This window comes from Labrus mixtus, chromosome 2, assembly GCF_963584025.1.
Source record: "Labrus mixtus chromosome 2, fLabMix1.1, whole genome shotgun sequence".
Lineage (NCBI taxonomy): Eukaryota > Metazoa > Chordata > Actinopteri > Labriformes > Labridae > Labrus > Labrus mixtus.
In genome coordinates, this window is record NC_083613.1 from 24,416,775 (window position 1) to 24,434,948 (window position 18,174).

Below are 18,174 nucleotides of genomic sequence, written 5' to 3' on the forward strand. Positions count from 1 at the left end.
CACACACGAACACACACCGCCTAAAGACCACCAGCCTCGCCCTACAAACCAGATCCTGCTGTTTCTGTCCCTGCAGGGTGAGTTCATTTACACAGAAAAGCCTAATGACTTTTTTGAACAAAAGCTTCAGAAAAGCTGTTTGTATTTGCAGTCTGTGGCCCCTCTTGTTCGGTTACATCACTGTCGCTCAGATCAGGTCATCCTGCACGCTTTTGACATGACAGCTGTCCGACTGGTGGAGGATTATCTGCCGCTGCTCCCACGTGGGCCAAAGAGGGAGGGGGATTACATTAAAAAAAAAAAACAGAGAGACAGAGAGAGAGTCCGTGGATTTGGTCTTGTACAAGTTTTTTTTCAGGCCGGCTGGAGGTGCCAATGTCAAGATCACAGGAAACCACAGCACTCCTTTCACACACCTGAGTAACGAAAGGTTTAAAATATTACACTACTAGCCCCAGATTTACCTCTAAAGTATAAATAATACATTTATTCATGGATCTGCTGTAAAGACTTTTTCTTGAAAACAAATACTTAAGGACCTTTGAAAAACAGCGAGTGTCAGTAAAATATTTTTTATTGCTACTCCTTTCTATCTGTATATTTAATCATTTTGAGGTATAGATCCTTTATGGATGAACATGGCATGTTCATACAGAGCTATAGAAAGGGCTTTCGTCTCTTGTTTCATTGGGTTTGAAATCATATTTACTTTTACAGCACTACTAAAGAAAAATGATTGTAGGAAAAGTAAAGAAAAATCTTGCAGCTGATCAGATGTTTTTTGCCGTCACTTTCCTATACAGTACATGTTCATAGGAGAACTTTTAAAAATGGTATTTATATTGACTTCAACTTTATTAAAGGGTTGTTTTATTTTTCCACTGTTTCAATAAGTCTAATAAGCAAAATTGTATTTCATTTAAAAAGAAAGACAAGTTAAGTGAAAAAAACCTAAAAGTGGCCAATTTATGTTTTTTCAATCTAGTTAGTCATCATGTGAGCCATGAAAGTAATCTGGCAACTCTTGGATTAGTAGTCACAGATATTTTATTTTATGAACTTTTAGATAGATTTTTCACCGTTCCCATGATGAACAGCTACAGGATGTGTTTATTTAAGTAGCTGTGTTTCAGTGTGAGCTCCTTTTGTTCTTGGTTGAATCCACATGGTTTTCATGGTGAAGCAGATGGGTCAGCAGAGTCTGATTCATTATTAATGAAGAGAAGTAGATGTCTGCTTACACAGAATTGTGTGTGTTTGTGTGTGTGTTTGTTCACCATATTGATTCTTGAGCCTTAAAGTAGCCCTAATGGTTGTACCTTGTTTAATAGGCTGTCAAACCTAATGTGTTATGTTTGTTCCCTGACAAGAGAAGAGGCGACTGAGTATATATATTTTTATTTAGACTCAACAAGAGTTACAGTAAATGCTTTGACATATAGTATTAGTACAAGAGCCTTCATATGAGTACTCATATGAAGGCTCTTAAACATTTTGTGCAGACATTAAAGGTAGTCAGTAAAAATGTTGGTTGCAGCTTGTAAACACAACATTCAAACTGGGCCCCTACACTGCAAGCTACCTACTAAAGAGTATTACATTTATTCTAATGGAAAAGACAAGAATTTAGCAAGCTTAACCATTGGCTTATATTGCCAATTTCACACGTGTACAAACAGTAGCTTAATGCAGTTGACGTGCACTATGTAAATAAATGCAAGCGATGTGATGCAAGTAGCTCTTGGCCACTTACATTTTTTCAAAGTAGCTCTCAGATGAAGAAAGGTTGGAGACTCTCTCTCTATGTTCAGAGTCCCCACGTGTGCCAAGTCTGATCTGATTGGTCGGCCTGTTGGCTCTGCCGTAATTGGTCAGTCGCTCAGCCACTCTGGCTCTGAGGGCCGGGTAGCATAAACATTAGCACCTTAGCACTACTGTGCTACCGCAGGCTACGGCATATCGTGGGCGTGCCACAGAAGTTAACGGGCATACAACATGAGCTGCTGGGCTTGCCACAACGAGCCAATGGGCTTAGATCAGTGATATCACACTGACAAGATGTCACACTGACAAATTTTTTTCGAGGGGGGCTAGAACCGAGCGTTACATGCAGCTAATGCTGCAGCTAACAGGAGGAGGTAGGAGAAGCCGCGTTTCCGCGGACTTTGAATTTTTGCAAATAGATGTGCCTAAACATGCACAGGACACATGAAAAACACACTAAAGAGCATATAAAACCAGAAAAAGCATAATATGGGCCCTTTAAAACTAATGTTAAATGCTGCCTCGCTGTCTCATTGAGCTAGCTGAGCTGCTAGCATCACAGTCAGCTTTCCAGAATCATCATTTCTTGGACGTAGAATAATGAACGACCTGCTGTGGTGTTTTTAGCCATTTTAAAATGTGCGCTCCTCAAAGTATCTACAGCTTAAGATGTCACAGACAAAACATGCAGACACTGGCCTGTCAGTGTGCTGCAGCTTCAGTGTGTTTAGTATCACAGCATGTTAATACAGTTAGCTAATGGAGGTGATCTGATTAGCAGTAGCCTCCTTGAACAGGGCGTGTCAGACTACTGCAGTGCGCTGTCTGTGTATTGTTTGTCAAAGAGACTGAGCCTATATAAAGGCAAGCTAATCCCCTGAGTCTCAGAAAGTGAAACTCACCTTGACAACAGTTACTATGGTTAGTATGGATGGATGGGTGGCCTTACTGTAGCTGGTGTGGCTCCCTGACACTGTTTTATTTCAGGTGATAAGGATCCCTGGGACTTGATTGGTCTGCTCCCAGGAACAAGCTCATTGCTTTTGCTGAATAATTAATTGTCCTTCAGCCAATCTATCATTTAATATTCATTACGAATATTTAACACAGTTAATCCGGCAATACAATTAGTTCCTTTAATTCCCAAGGCACTGCTTCTTGAACTAATTTTAGAACATCAAACCACAGTCGTCTTTTGCTATTGGACATTTTTCCCTTTCCATTCTTCTCTTTGATGCTGAACATTTTTAATTGTGTCAGGAGCTTGTGCTGAAAGTGCTGTCTAAACAGCAGCTGTGCTTAGTAGTAATTAATACAAGATAACAAAACCCCTCGAGAGGCTTAGACCTGAGACACTCTCTTGCCTCTATGCTGTGACATGATCTATAATTACCTCATATGATTAAGTGGCAGATCTTTTTTTATGTTCTGTGCCCTGCAATTTCTTTCGAGATCAGCTCCAACATTTGTATGTGATCACGTTTATTTTTGTGTCAAAGTCTGTTATTTGCCATTATGACACTTGGCCAAAAAAACTAAAAGCAAAGTTACTGGTGGAGGCAGCTGTGTTGATGAATTTAAACCAGGTAATACAAAAATAAATGTTTTATTTATTTTTTAGTTAAACCAACATAATTAGAAGAGTGTTAGCCAAAGGGCGTTTTCTGTTAGCCTTTAAAAAAACACAACAAAAGTAATGGGACTAGATGGGCTAAGATGTTATTACGACAGCGTAATAGAACCTTGACAGGGTGATAAAGACCTTGGGCTCTAATTGAGAAATCAGAAAGACAAATTCAACACAGACAGTTTGGTCTGCTTTACATTACCTGCAAACGTTAGCGTCTCAAGTCAATTAGCATTATAGGCTACCATATTCACGCTTATAAATGAGTTACTGCCAAAGCAAATGGGAAGCTAAATTAGCTTCACGCTCACTGGTTAAGAAATAAAAATGTTTAGGCTCTGTCCTGTCCTTTATTTGAATTTTCAAAGTTGGCTTGTTTGTGTTGTACATGCCGACATCGCCAGTAAATTAGCTTGCTAACTTAAACCTTTGTCCCCGATTGGATAAAAGTCGAGATGGCATGTCAGCTCACACTGTACGACTGAATCGTTTACATCGCCCGACCAGACCTTGCGATTTATGTGCTCACACTGTACAACCCGAGCATTGACAATTGTTAATAAAGTTTAATTTGAAAACTCTAACAGACGACGGTTGGTGAAAGAGAAGGAGGTGTAGGATACAGGAAAGTTGATACAATCGTAGATATATGGATACAAGTTACAGAAAAGTGCTGCACTTATCATCTGTACTGAAAACTAAAAAAAAGAAAAAAAACGCTGGGTTGCGTCTTGCCGCTGGTCACCATGACTACATTCCTCCCTTGTCTCTCGTGATTATATTGTCATCACACACAACTTCTGCCGGACCCTGTTCATGACGTAATCATCAAGATTTTAAATTCTAAATATCAAACATCTTTGAAATAAATCAGGGCGTCCCCGACGATCGCCGGGCAGACCGGGGACGTTAAGATTGGATCTTTGTGCCGCTCACACTACAAGATCTGAGCAGATAATCGGTTCCGAGCAGCCTTGAGTCGGGAGCGACCCTGCGATTGTCGGGAAGGAAGAATCGGAGCTCAAATCGGCCCGATTATCCTGCAGTGTGAGCCAGGCTTAAGGGAGATCATAAATATGGTAGTTATCTCTGCTAGCACAATTAACTGTCATTGGCTGGAAATGACAAATCCCGCTTCTGTTTACTTCTGAAGAAAAAAAAAGGACTCAGAAGCTTCAGTTGTGAATATAATGATGTTGTCACCATCAATCACAACAAAGGTGAGAGAATGTAAATCTTGACTGGCATAGCAACAGTAACTAGGCTGGTCAGGCCCTAGCAAAACTGTCTGTTGGTTTCAAATAACACACAGAACCCTTCCCATGTCATTTAACAAATACCCTAGTACACAATTTACTATTTGAGCTCTACTTCTAGCAAACAAATGTTGGTTTTATTTTAAGCTGTAATGATGCGATCATTATGTGCTCAGTGTAAAACAATCTCTTGTGTCTTCAGGCTGGACTCTCTTACTGTAAGCCAATAAAAGAATTGATTTGGTTTCCAGCTCATCAAACATAGACCATGTTGTTTGTAGTGCTCCAGACATAATGTACTTTTCTGAAAGATTTAATTCATACGTCTATAAACGTTACAAGTGTAGCTTATGTGTGAGGTTCAATAATAGATTTGAACTTACATCTGATTCTTGATCTTCAAACAGAGTGAAATAGATGTTCTCTGAATTGTTTCTTGGATGTGAATTCAGGGATTATTGGCTGTACAAAGTGTCTACTGCTGCCAAAGTTGATGTAATCAGGTGGTAAGGCTGTGATATCACAGATTGGGATCTGTTTCAAACAGCTGTGCTAATGCAGATTGTGGGGAAACATGAAAGAACAGGCATGCTAACACGTGAGTCATGTAACATTTAAGCGAACCGAGGGTTGAGATCAAAGCACACGATGTACCTTAGTGGTCAGTGTGATGAAATGCGCCTCTTTCATAATGTCAGCCACATATTTTGAAGATGACTTTCGATCGACTTATCAAATACTTTGTGCGCCATGTAATTTCCCATCTGCTGATTGCCATCACCTTTCTGTCTGTGATTCCTTTAAATTGACCACTCTTCAATCAGTCATGACCTCTGACATTAAAGTCTCTACTGCTTCTTGAAATTTAAGAAAAAAATGTTTTGCAAGTAGAGACAATTCTACGCAGTGACTAGGCTGCCAAAGGCCTAACGAGTGGTTGTATCAGGATACTCAGTCATTCCACTACCTGTTGAGACACATGAGCAGGATTCAGTCCAACCTGCACCTTCATTAATCATCATGTTTCTTCATTTTGAGGGTTTGTGTTGCTGCAATCCTTTACTTAAAGATAGTCAGTAACTTTTTCCTAAAATTATAAAATGCGTACTTATCTTAAACCTTCTATTAATATTGCAAATTATCAAAACTTTAAAAAAAAAAACTACAGCTCTTACCTAGAAGCTGTCCTGTGTGAAACCGAAATGTTGTGCATTAGTGCAATTTAGACTGGCATTGTGACAACCCTAGACCTTACTATTGCAACCATCAAGTGAAGACACATTCAGTTGAACGGTCTTTGTATTGTGGAAAAGAGCATCCTGCACACATGAACAGAAAGACAGACAGACTTCTAGAAAGACAACGCTGCTAGAGCTACTTAAGAGCCAAACGTAATTGTATCTACAAGTGTCCACCAAATATACCTACAAATATACCTGTATAGGTACAAATAAAGATACTTTACATTGCCTTAAAAATGTGGTTATAACTGCACAAAGCATTCAGGGATAGTGGGTTTTATTGTCACTGAGCAAAACTTACTGCCAGTTAGTCTTTAGCAAAGCTGTTTGAACTAAAAATAAATTAAAATGTGACTTTTCCTGCCTTGATCTGAAAGTGCCATATAACACAAATTAATTTGATTGCTCTGAATCCAGTACCAACTACAGTGATTTAGAAAAATTAAAAATGGTAGTAAATCCGTTTAGACCTGTCTGGATAAAAAAAGGCATCACAGTCAATGCAAAGTGAAGTCGGTTTGTTAGATTTTTGTCTTTTAATAGTCATATTGGTTAAAGGCTCTTATATACCTGCAGTGTGACTCTTGTGAATGTTTTCACTCACTTGCTGACTGTGTGATGACTCAGGAATTAGTATCTTTCCTGTTTTTCTGGGCAGGTGGGGCTCCTCATTTGCACGGCAAAGCAACAGAACCAGAACATCAAACAACATGCAAATGAAAGATGAAGAGAGAAAAAGATTGCCATTGCTTTTACATGCAAAGTCCTGCTCAGTGCTGACTTACTATTGCAATAATACGTGATTATTATAGAGCAGGCAGTCATTCAGACATTTATTTGCTTTATGAATTGAATCTGTCTTCATGGAGGTTTCTGTTTACACTGGACTAATAGCTCCTGATGATTTATTCAGATATTGAATACACCTGTTAAAACCCACCGTAAAATCCTTAGAAAACCTTTAATGAATGAAAGAAGACTCCAGACTGAGACACACAGGATGGATCTTGGCTCTGACACCAGGTGTTTTACAGTCAAAACACAGTCGGACAGGTTATCAGCAATGACAAGGGAAGTAAGGGAAGGTCATTGTGTGTCTGTTGTGTCATTTTTTCACAGCAGCCAGCTATTAGTCTGCGCCTGTGTGTGACCTGTGATTAGAGAGCGAGCCTTGTGGTTTGAGCTCTTTGGAAAGAGTCACAGGCTTTTAGGACTCCTGCCCTGTCCTTATTGATAATGATCCCTGGAAACGCCAAGACTCAATCCCTGAGCCAAGAGCTGAGCGCAAGGAAAATAATGTGTTTAAATTCAAGTGGAGCGTTTTGGCTGCCAGAAGAGAGTCTATAAATTACAGCTGTCGATATGAGGAGTGTATACAGGGTGACACTGGTCAATAACATCTGTGTGTCTGTGTTTCCAGGCTGATATCTTTACCATACCCCAGTGCACTGTGATTCTGCCTTACAGTTTATGTCGAGAAGACTGTGTGTGCTGTTTGGTCGGATTACACTAACTGTGTTACATTTTGGCAGCGAGACATCTGTATTTCTCTTTTTAGCTGCATCATTGTACATAGAGATGCAGCGACAACGCAACTGCTTGGTGTAAACTTCAAAGTGTCTGAAAATGACCCTTAACTTTGTTGTCTTTTTTTAGAGTTGTTCCAATTATATCAGACTGGGATTGTGTGATACTCTACTAGCTTAGCTCCTCTTAGACCATATGTACTCAGCTTATTTTGAGGTAAGGATTCTGTCATTGATCACAAGAGGTCTACTTCTCTCCAGGACAAACTTCCCGGGAAAATTAAAACAGGTCAAATCCTGAATACAGCAGTTTCATGTGAAGTGGTGGTGTCTCTCTTCTGTGCTCTGCGTCTGTTTTAGGGTAATGCAAGCTCACGTCTGGACTCTGTATATATAAATATATATATGTATATATATATATATATATATATTTATATATATATATAGTAATGTGTGTGTGTGTGTGTAGAAAAAAATTCAGTTGAGCCAACATCTACCCAGTACACATCAGTTTGTGTGTCCTGTGTGTTATCTCAGAGGCAGTGTGTGAACGTTGGACTGTGTTGTGTATTTGAGGAGGAGGGGGTGTGTGTGTGTGTGTGTGTGTGTGTGTGTGTGTGTGTGTGTGTGTGTGTGTGTGTGTGTGTGTGTGTGTGTGTGTGTGTGGCCAGCTTTATCAGCAGTGTGTACTTGTGTGCGTGTGTGTACAGATACAAACAGCATGATTTGAGAGTGTATGCTTACACATGAATTCATCAGAAGAAATAATTGAGAAATTGATAGCCTTACATCATAATGCATGCACATTTCTCTGCAGGTAAATACTTTGAAACTTCTTCAACTCTGAATAATTTAGTTTTTTTGTTCTTGATCGGTTTTGAAAGTTGTTATTTTGTCACAAATGTTAAATTCTAAAGATGAACACAGTACTAATATAAGAATGATTATAATTGCAGAACTTTTCTCTTTGTTCTTTCTTGTTGTAGTGTGTCAGCTTAAAATAGATTACTTTATTCAATTATTAATCCAACCTTTATTGATACTGGGTGGAAAGCAGTTCACACTCCTTTGTGTCAGTGAAGGCAGAAAACAGCTGACACATTTTAAACTCAAAACACAACAAATAAAGGACAAGTGAATAGAGAAAAAAATAAAACCTGAACAAAATAATGTGGGATAAAAGTCGACCTAATAAACCTGTCGGGTCACTACGACTGAGTCTTTGCAGGCTCAGGATCACTCATGATAATCTGAACACTTTACAGCTGGTGTGCAGGCGTGCACGTTTGTGCAGTAATGATTGATCAGCCCCTCAGCTTCTCTCCCTGATTGACCGTGTGAAGGCCAGTTATGAGTGGCCAGCTCTTTTCACATATCGACCCATTAGCCTCTCCTAGCCTCTGGTGCTAATGCTGCGTTACATAACGCCTCAGTTTACTTTGAGTGATTGCACCACGGTCCAGCTGAAGTCGTGTGGGGATGTTGAAGTGGATCTTCAAGCTGCTGCTGGGCTCTCTGCCAAACAATCTACCAATTGAAAAATGAGTGCGGGTTTCACCTTTCTGCTGCAGTTTGTTGTTCTGAGGAGTCTGAAGGGTGTCAGAGTGAACTTCACAGAGGACAGATGGTTTGAGAGGGATGAGGGAGAGGGATATTAGGTGACAATATGACTTTGAGTCCGTGAGAATCAATTACTTTCATTTTTTCAATTTTGTGCATTTCTGGATGGAGGTCAACATACAGTAAGGATATTTTATTCTATAATAGAGCTTGTTATAGTTAAATTGCCTCCTTCAAATTGTTATACAAATCTATGCATATGTTAAATTTAGTGTTGACATCATTTGCCTTTTATAGATCACCGACTGTTTGCCAGTGATTTGACAGAGGGGGGGAATAATGGTCTGATGTGCAACAAATGACCCTGACCAAAGTCACTCCAAGGACCCTGGGAATATATGTAGCTGAAGATTTAACGGGACTGTCAACCAACCAAACACATGAAAGTTTAGTTTGAAATCTGTTTGAGTTGCAGTCTGTACGGGTAAACCATAAAGAGTCAAAAACAAACTGGGGATATGGAAATTAAAAAATAACTATTCATTCATCAGTCAGCTACATAAGGATTTTTTTTTTCACTCAAACAATACATCTGGTTTGATCGATTAGGAAACGCTGTCAAAATGATCAATGTTGATACAAACAGCATGATTTGAGAGTGTATGCTTACACATGAATTCATCAGAAGAAATAATGGTTCACACTACATCAACCTGAAAGTTTCTTAACTTGGTGGGAATAAAATTCTAAATCACAGGAGAAGCTCTTAAATATCACATGTATAATAAAATACTCCTTTACTGCACTTTTATTTTTATCTGGGTCGGTTAATTGTTGCTCACTGGTAGCATTGAAACTCTATTCACATTAAAACTATTTGAATGGATTTTTTTCACTTTTTTTCCCCTGAGCCATTTGGATGCCTGATAAACAGAACTTTAAACTGCCTTGGATAAAATTCCAAAGGACTCCTATGATGAAGGAAAAAGCCATAGAGAAGACAAATGCCCTATGCATTCACATGGTATAAATGTTCTCCTCAGAGAGCGAGCAAGAAGTCCTGATTGAGCAAACAGAGGACAGACGAGGGAGCGGCACTCAGAGGAGGAGAGAGAGTGATTACCTGCTGCTCTCTCTCTCTCTCTCTCTCTCTCTCTCTCTCTCTCTCTCTCCCTCTCTCTCTCTCCCTCTCTCCCTCTCCTTGCAGTCACCTCCCTCTCAGGGAGTGTACACACTCCTGTGCTCTCCCCCTGCTTGTTCACACACGCACCGGGCTTCATGCTGCACACACACACACCCACCCTGTGTCTCCTCTTGACTGTCTGTGTGGACTGAGCACATCAAAGAAGATAAAGAATCTTGGACAGGATAGGAAGAAGAATCTTTGACGGTGTGTGTGTGCGTGTGTGTGTTTGTGTGTATGTCTGTTGGTGTGCGTGTGTGTGGGTGTTCTGGATCCATGTGCTTCAGATAAAGGACAGGTCATTTTCCGTGGGCCTCTTTTTAGGGGACTTTTGAACTATTTTGGGGTTTTTTTGTCTTGCCATTCAGAGGCAGAGACTTCAAAACTTTTTCTCGCTCTAGGACCTTCTCCCTCTTCTCGTGCAGGTGACGACTCACTCGACAGGGTGAGTGCTGCTGAACTCCTACTTTAACTCCCTCTCTTTCCTCTTGCTCAATCCCTCACTCTGTCTTCTTCCTTGATTTCTTGCCTTAATATCCCGCGCCTTAGGAAATGCAACTCAGTGTTCTGTTATTGATCTTTTTTTCACTTTTAAACCTCTGTCCATGAGTGTCTTGAACACAGAATGGCTTCTGTTTGTGTGGTTGTGTGTGTTTAGCAGTGTGAGCTCACTTTTTCCCTCGGGGGATTCAAAGTCAGTCAGCATGCATGTGCTTGAGACAGGCTTGAACAAGATGAAACAAAAATCTCTCTTCCAACAAGCTCTTGAAACAAAGCCTGAATCTGTGCATATCCCCCCAAAAAAAGGTTTTACACAGACCTAAACTCCTTTTAGTTAATGATCCAGTAGCTCAAACTTGGAAAAAACAGCCGCTCATTCGCTGCCACAAGCGTGGAAGTATTTTCTATTTTTTGCTGATGAGAGAAAAAAAAAGTAACTATGAAACCAAAGCCGTTCCACAACATTGAAAATGACATCATCATCCATCCAGGGTCCCAGTCATTTCATCCCTGGCCACAGATGCTATTTATGGTAGCGTCAAACCTTAAAGACACCAACATTTACTGAAATATGTTCCCTGTTTGAATCACAGTCTGTTTGAGGTCTTTTTATTAAGCCTGGTAACACGTTTCTCATGTTATAGTTTATGAAACCTGTGTGAGAGCATGCACTTACAGCTGTGGAACTAAAGCATGACTTAATCTTTTTTTTTTTTTAATCGTTTGAACCAAACCATGCCAGTAGACAGATAATTAGACTTAACTTTGATCCAGTGCATCCTTCTTTCTCTTTTGAAAAATTCTTTGAAATGCATGCTTTGAGTGCATTGGCCCATTTTCCTGAAAAGAAAAAATATTCAAATATCAATGGTATTGGCGAAAGTATGGCATAAATCTTGCTGCTGTGAAAGATATGCAAACATCACACAGACTGTTCTGCTGTTTTAGCTCCTTTTTACAGTGTGTCTTTCTGTATGTAAGTAGATCCATGATTTATTTCTTGTTGTCTTGCTCATGACTTATGGATGTTCTTTAGCCACTAAAGGACACAGGATGTGTGTACACTCATTAATGGAGAGCCAATAGAAAGCTAAAGCAGTGATTTAAAGTTATGCCTGCTCCTCATGAAGCTTCAGTAGATACTTCAGTTTTGGTTTGTTTTCTGATTTATCTTTGTTCTGCAATGGTCCACTGACAGTATTAAAGCTATTTCTATATATAGATCAAAGAGCAGACCTGCCAAGATAAGTGTGAGACCGCGAAATACAGTAAGTGTTTCTTTCCTGGCTGGTTTTGTACCAACAAAGTCACTGTTTCCTATTCTTAGCAGCTCATTTCATTGGCACAATGATGTCATGGCTAATATGACATAATAGAACTGATTGCTTTAGTCTATAAAGAAGACTCAAGTTGTAATAAATGAGGAGATGGAACTTTAGCATTTCTCAGCTTTCATTTTCACCATGGCTTACAGATTCAAAGATGCCAGTGACAAGTGACAGAAAACCTCTGGACACAAAAACGTCTTTATCCTCCAGAATAACACATTTTGTGGTAGATCAAGTAGCAAAGCGTTTGTCCAACCAGGAGTCTATAGTTGTCACTCATATCCTCCTCAGCTCGCCAGACTCCTTTATACGTTAATCATTAATTCACTTTTGTCTCGCTCAAAAATGCCTATGCATGTAAAACAGAGCCATATAAGTGTGAATGTCAGGGTGTCTGAAAGCTGACAGAATTATTACAGTAATGACATGTATGTTTGACTCTAATACCAATGTGTAGAAACACACCTGCTAGTTGACGTCATGTTAAGTTAGGTTTACTTTCTAATGCTGCTGGAGATTCACATCCTTAGAAGTAGAATCAGTATTCCATTGATCACATGGACTAATTATAGCGTTACAGTTATTCACTATAGGAGTGAGAGAGAGAGAGAGAGAGAGAGAGAGAGAGAGAGAGAGAATCAAAGTAGAGGAATTAAGATTAAAATGAGAAAAAGAGTTGTTGCTTCTACCATTGCTTGAATAGTTATTGCATCATACACCCATAATGAGAGCTACAGTATGCACCTGTAATGTGTCATTAATGCTAAATATGCTAAAAAAAAAAAAGAAGTTTTTATCTTAGTTAAATACTGCACAGGTAAAAGCGAAGGAGCAGCAGAGATGATATTTTTTGTGCATAAATTGCAAAGTTTACTTTATTTTGAAAACTCTTTTACAGCTCGTTTATAACGTGCATGGACAAAGCTCAAAGAGACACAGAAAGTAGCCCACACAAACACACACTCACAGAGTGACACACTCATTCACATGTATACACTCTGTAGCATTAAAGCACTTATTGGATTACCTGTTTGGCTCTTATCCTGTTACAAACAGAGGTTGTAACAGGTTGTAAGCTTTGGTTTGTGTGTGATATCAGAGGGACAAGGTTCTCATTCAGACACACACACACACACACACACACACACACACACACACACACACACACACACACACACACACACACAATGAATATGTGTACACACTTAAACTCTCTTACCACACTTGCATGGCATGTGTTCACACCTGTACATTCCTGGTCTTAAATTTCACCTGGAGCGTTTACAAAACATTACATCTTATCCCATCTGCGTATTGAGGAGGCGGGGCTGCTGCACGCTTTGTTTTATAGGGAGCAGATTTTAGATGAAGTCTGTAGACAAAAGAGGGACACAAGTCCTTGCAGACAACCGGTGTCAGGTATTGATAGAGTGGTAAGGGTGTTAGGATTATAGGTTTCCTTCTGCTTGTAGCTCCAGGCCCAATGCTGCTAGAGTAACTGAGAGCTTGCACAAGTAAGTAAACTTTGAACTCCTTTCTCTCCTCCGGCACTCCAGAGAGAGGAGTGGCATGCTAGCATACACGTTTATGAGTTATGAGGTGCTTAAAAGACAGCCTGTAGGTGGAAAATAGGTGAAATACGTAGGTCAATATACAGGTATAGACTCACACGAAATCTCTACCCGCACCAGATGTACAATATAGCTTTTGTTAAAGTCATATCTGTGTTTTCAGTTTAGTTTTATGACTGCTTTTACAGCCCCCTTATTGCAGTCGCTGCTGTGGCTCACTGGTCACAGACTAAAATAAATTTCCCTCCGACTCCGAATACGACTAAAAGTTTATTTTAGAAGACATAAAGCCTGTGGTAAAGGCTTTGTTAATAAAAATGTTTTTTTTTCCCGCTGTCAGTGGACGTGCCTGGCTGTCTTTTGATCAGCAAGAAAGCGGTGTAAAAATAGCCCGAATAGTGTTTTTCGTCATCAGTTCTGTGACAGGCCGCCCACCATGCAGCCTGCTGTGTAACCTGCTGCAAGACGCAGCAGAGAGGAAGCTGCCAATGGCCTGATTACAACCTGCTTTAGATGTGACAAGATGTCTTAGCTTTCAGCCCTGGAAACCTCTCCCTCTGGTCTTGTAAGCCTCAGTAGCACATGAATGCTGATTGTATCATCCCACATGGGCTGCAGTTTACAAGACCATGTAGCTTAACCAGCAGTTTGGTCCCTCCTTCAACAAAAATGTGCACAGGCTGGTCGATGAAGTCAAAAACGTTATTAAATGTATTAACATGAAGCAGGTTAGCAGATCATTTTGGTGTGTGGGGTTTAAAGTTATAGATTCCACTCTTGCCTTTATATGTGTCATGGCTTATTTGCATCTTAAAGAACCTCTGGGGAAGTTGCCTTTAAATAGGCGTATTTGTTGTGTTTCCCAAGCAGGTAGCTTTTCTTTTTAAAGACTAGAGATAAAAATCAAGATTTGTTTTTGAGGCTATGCATTGCAACAAAGGCGTTAACGGAGATGTTTGAGTTTACACAATGAGAAGCACTGACTTAACAGCAACCCTAACCACTACAATGCATGCCAACAAGTTTAAAATTAAAGGTGAATTTCTTCCTGTGTAGACCTGAAACTATTTGATAAAAGACTACCTTTTTCTTCAAATTCTGTGGAAAGTTGGTTAACAAACATACTAAAATGAATACAGATATCTTTATATCACTTTAAAAAACTGCAAACAAGTGCATAAGGAATGAGACTGATTTTTTTTATTTTAAATTTCTACAACTGCTGTGTCGGACGGAGCTAACGACAGCTTGCTGCCAAATCAGCCTTTTTTTTTCATTTTCCACAGTATGTGATGACTTTGACAGAAAAAATAAATTTCGACTCTATTGGAAAAAATACATTTGGGTTACATGTACATGAAAAGCTTTGCAGAGATAAGAGGTAGGCTTGCCTCTCATCTACCAGTGGTCGTAATGTGATAATTGTTGCTCTATATTCGAGTGTTTATATTCCATTTTAGATTTAAAAATGTTTTTTAAAAAATAGATAATTTGAATGGTTTGTGCTGGTTCCTGTCAGTATTTTGCTTATGAAGGCAAAATAAGATTTTTTTCTACCCCTAGCGAAACTTTGCCACATTAACTGCCAGGAATGTCATGTGGACTGATAGTGTCTTAGAGGCAGCCTGACTCTCGAAAGAACTGAGAAGTTTAATGAAGTAGAAACCAAGCCGTAACGTCCTGTGTTGAATAATGAAGCCGATGCAGAAGTGCAAAAACCTGCAGTTCCTCGAGTGTCCACTTGAGGCTGACTGCAGAAGCCCCAAAAGGTCACATACAGACCCAATTAAAAAATGCCTGTTTTTACAGCAGAAACATACATGTGATGATAGAGTTATTCGTATGGGCGTGTAGCTGACCAGACTGACAGGCGAGCACGGTGTAGTGTTTTAGTCAGGAGGCTCAAGAAACCGCTCCAGCTCTTCTCATGGTATTAGGTTAACCTAAAGTTTGTTTGAGACGGCCGCCATCGACATGCTCCAAAAGTTCCCTTCTGTAACAAATGGGAGACGTCACTAAGTCTTTGTCCATGTTTATTTACAGTCTATGGTGAAAACATTCCTGTAGGTAAGGGTAAAGCTTCTTTAGACAGCCTCAGGGTAGAAGCTGAGAGGGGAGAGAGTTAATGGAGTCATGGATATAGTCACAGTCCCGGAGTGTTACTTTGACATTGTCCTCTCTTCTTTTTGTTCTACCGAATGTTTCCTCCTGTTTCATTCCATGATCAGTATCAGAGCTGCAGCCACACCTGCATCCTGCTGACCAATAAGCTGTTATTTTTACTTCACCCACTCTGATGTCACTCTGTTTATTTAGCCGACACTGGAATGGACTTTGAGCCTAAATCATGAGAATGTTAAAATAGTTTTTAGGGGACATATTCTTTCTAAAAAAAGCAGAATATTGTCATTAGTTTTGTGCCTGCTGTTGTTGTCGTTGTACCGCTGTGCGATATTTTCATCCCCTACTTTACTTCTTACTCTCTGTGTGTCTTCTATGAGTTGTTGTTTAGGTCCATTTTCCTTTTTTGCGTTAACGTCTTGTCCATCAACCTCCTCCTCCCCTAATTCATAAGTAATGACCATGCAGCAGGCAGGCAGAGAGCCAGACAGAGTAGCAGAGCAGACATGCTGGCTGGCCGGGCCTGGTCCCAGAGGACCAGAACCACTTATCTCTCAAAATAATGACATATACATCGACTGGTTTAAGAAAAGCTGCTAAAAACAGACTCCGGATTTGGGAAGTCACAGGTTTTTCTCTCTGATCTTTAAAAAAGCTTGAATTTTTGAATCAATAAATATTTCTTTATGGTTGTATCCTAAAAAACACTTCTGTTATTCAAAAATGTAAAATTTCCTGAGGAAGAAATATAAATGAAGCATTGAAAGTCGGTTACTCCATCTTTTTGATAGCAGGGTTTGATTTAGACCAATGTCTCAAATGCTTTAGTGCCTGCGCTAGTCCTTTTTGGTATCATGTGTCCACAATATTAAATGCTTTTTTAACTTCTGTACATAAAGCGGCGTGTCTTTATTTTGAGTGAACCAGAGTACTGCGCTAATGTTTTAGAAAACTGATCCGCTCTACCATGTCTCTGTCCTTTTGCTTCAGAAAGAGCCTGGAGTATATAAAAAAGCCCCATCAGCATAACTGTGAGGGATGATTCTCCTTGACTGACACCCCCCCCCCCCCTCTTCTCTCCCTCACTCTTCTCTTCCCTCAGATGTCATGGCGTCCTCAGTACCGCAGCTCCAAATTTCGCCACGTGTTCGGTAAGGCTGCCTCCAAAGAGAGCTGCTACGATGGTGTGCCAATCACACGCAGCGTCCAGGACAACAACTTCTGTACTGTCAACCCTCGTTTCCTGGCGGTCATCACTGAGTGTGCCGGGGGAGGATCTTTCGTGGTCCTGTCCATCCATCATGTGAGTAACCTCCACCTTAATGGCAGGTTTCAAACGGCTGAAGTTGTTTTTTTTTAGTGATGCATGCACTCGTTTGCTCAAAATTATATTAGATATGTTTGGAATTATAATCTGAATTTCTTTTCAACAAGGGGACACAATATTCATTAGGTCTGGTGTTTTTCCTAATGGTGGATGATTTTAATTTGAAATAAATCAGGCAAATTGATTCTACACCTAAAAAGACGAATAAAGATGCCTCTACAAAAAAAACACATTCCAAAATACCAGCTGTGCCATGAAGTCTACTTCAAAATAGACAACTCCGCTATTTTGAATCCTCCAGCAACTCACCTCCTTCCCCCGTCCACTCGCGTTCACACGAAGGAGTTGTAAATAAGAACGCACCATAATTAAGCACCATTAGCACAAGCGGCGGACAGAATTGTAGTTTGCTCGAGCTGCAGTTGTCTGTGGTCTGCATTGTTGTTAGCAGGCCAATGTTAGACTAACGTTAGCACGCTTTGGTTAACTCATAGCTTCTTCTTTCACATGAATTAACACGGAATGACTGTGATCTAAAAACACTTAAGTGACACAAATAAGCAATGAGTATGTTACGCTTCTTTTCTCTAGTCCTTCACTTGAACAGCTTTATAGGCAAGGCCGTCCCGTCCACGTAAACATGATGTAAACACGGCTCAGACAACAATAGAGCTGACTCGAGCTTCTCCCTTTTTGTAGACAGTCATGACTCAGAGACACAGTTACAGAGGATATACTTGATTTCTGCTGTATTCATGTGTAAAATGTCGCACATTCTTCCTTTAATGTGCAGTAGTGAATAAAATTGTCTGGAAAGAAGTTTACTTTCTAGATATGAAGTACATTGTAAAACAACGGTGTCCTGTCTTACATGCAAATATAAAATGCCTTCTTAAAGGTTCTCTTCTAAAACACAAAATAAGTTCCACTTAAGACATTTAGCAACAAATGCAGGAGAGGTTTTTCTCAAGTCAAGATGGCTTTATGGGACTTTTAGTTCATTAACATTCTTCTTTACACTGAGAGCTACTGACTCAGCGTACGATAGGATTGCATGTTTCTTTAGGAATCTAGAAAAATGTAAAAAAAAAAAAAAAAAAAACTAGAAAAATGTAACTGAAGGTACTCCTCAATAGTTCTCGTGTCTGGGCACTTTCTCAAAAAAACGT

The 18,174-nt window shown here is 39.8% G+C and overlaps 1 protein-coding gene across 4 annotated transcripts in view; it reads left to right on the forward strand.

The window, feature by feature from the left end:
* coro2aa (coronin 2Aa) overlaps positions 1-18,174 on the forward strand; it is a 34,154-nt gene that overhangs the window by 4,759 nt on the left and 11,221 nt on the right. The window contains exons 1-3 of one of the 4 annotated variants that reach the window (XM_061057839.1): positions 10,217-10,364; positions 10,559-10,602; positions 16,781-16,981. In XM_061057839.1, the coding sequence (XP_060913822.1) occupies positions 16,781-16,981 (201 nt within the window). In that variant the 5' untranslated portion in view covers positions 10,217-10,364; positions 10,559-10,602. Of the gene's footprint in view, positions 1-10,206; positions 10,603-16,780; positions 16,982-18,174 lie in introns of those variants that run through there. The other 3 variants (XM_061057831.1, XM_061057822.1, XM_061057814.1) reach the window with 3 other exon arrangements.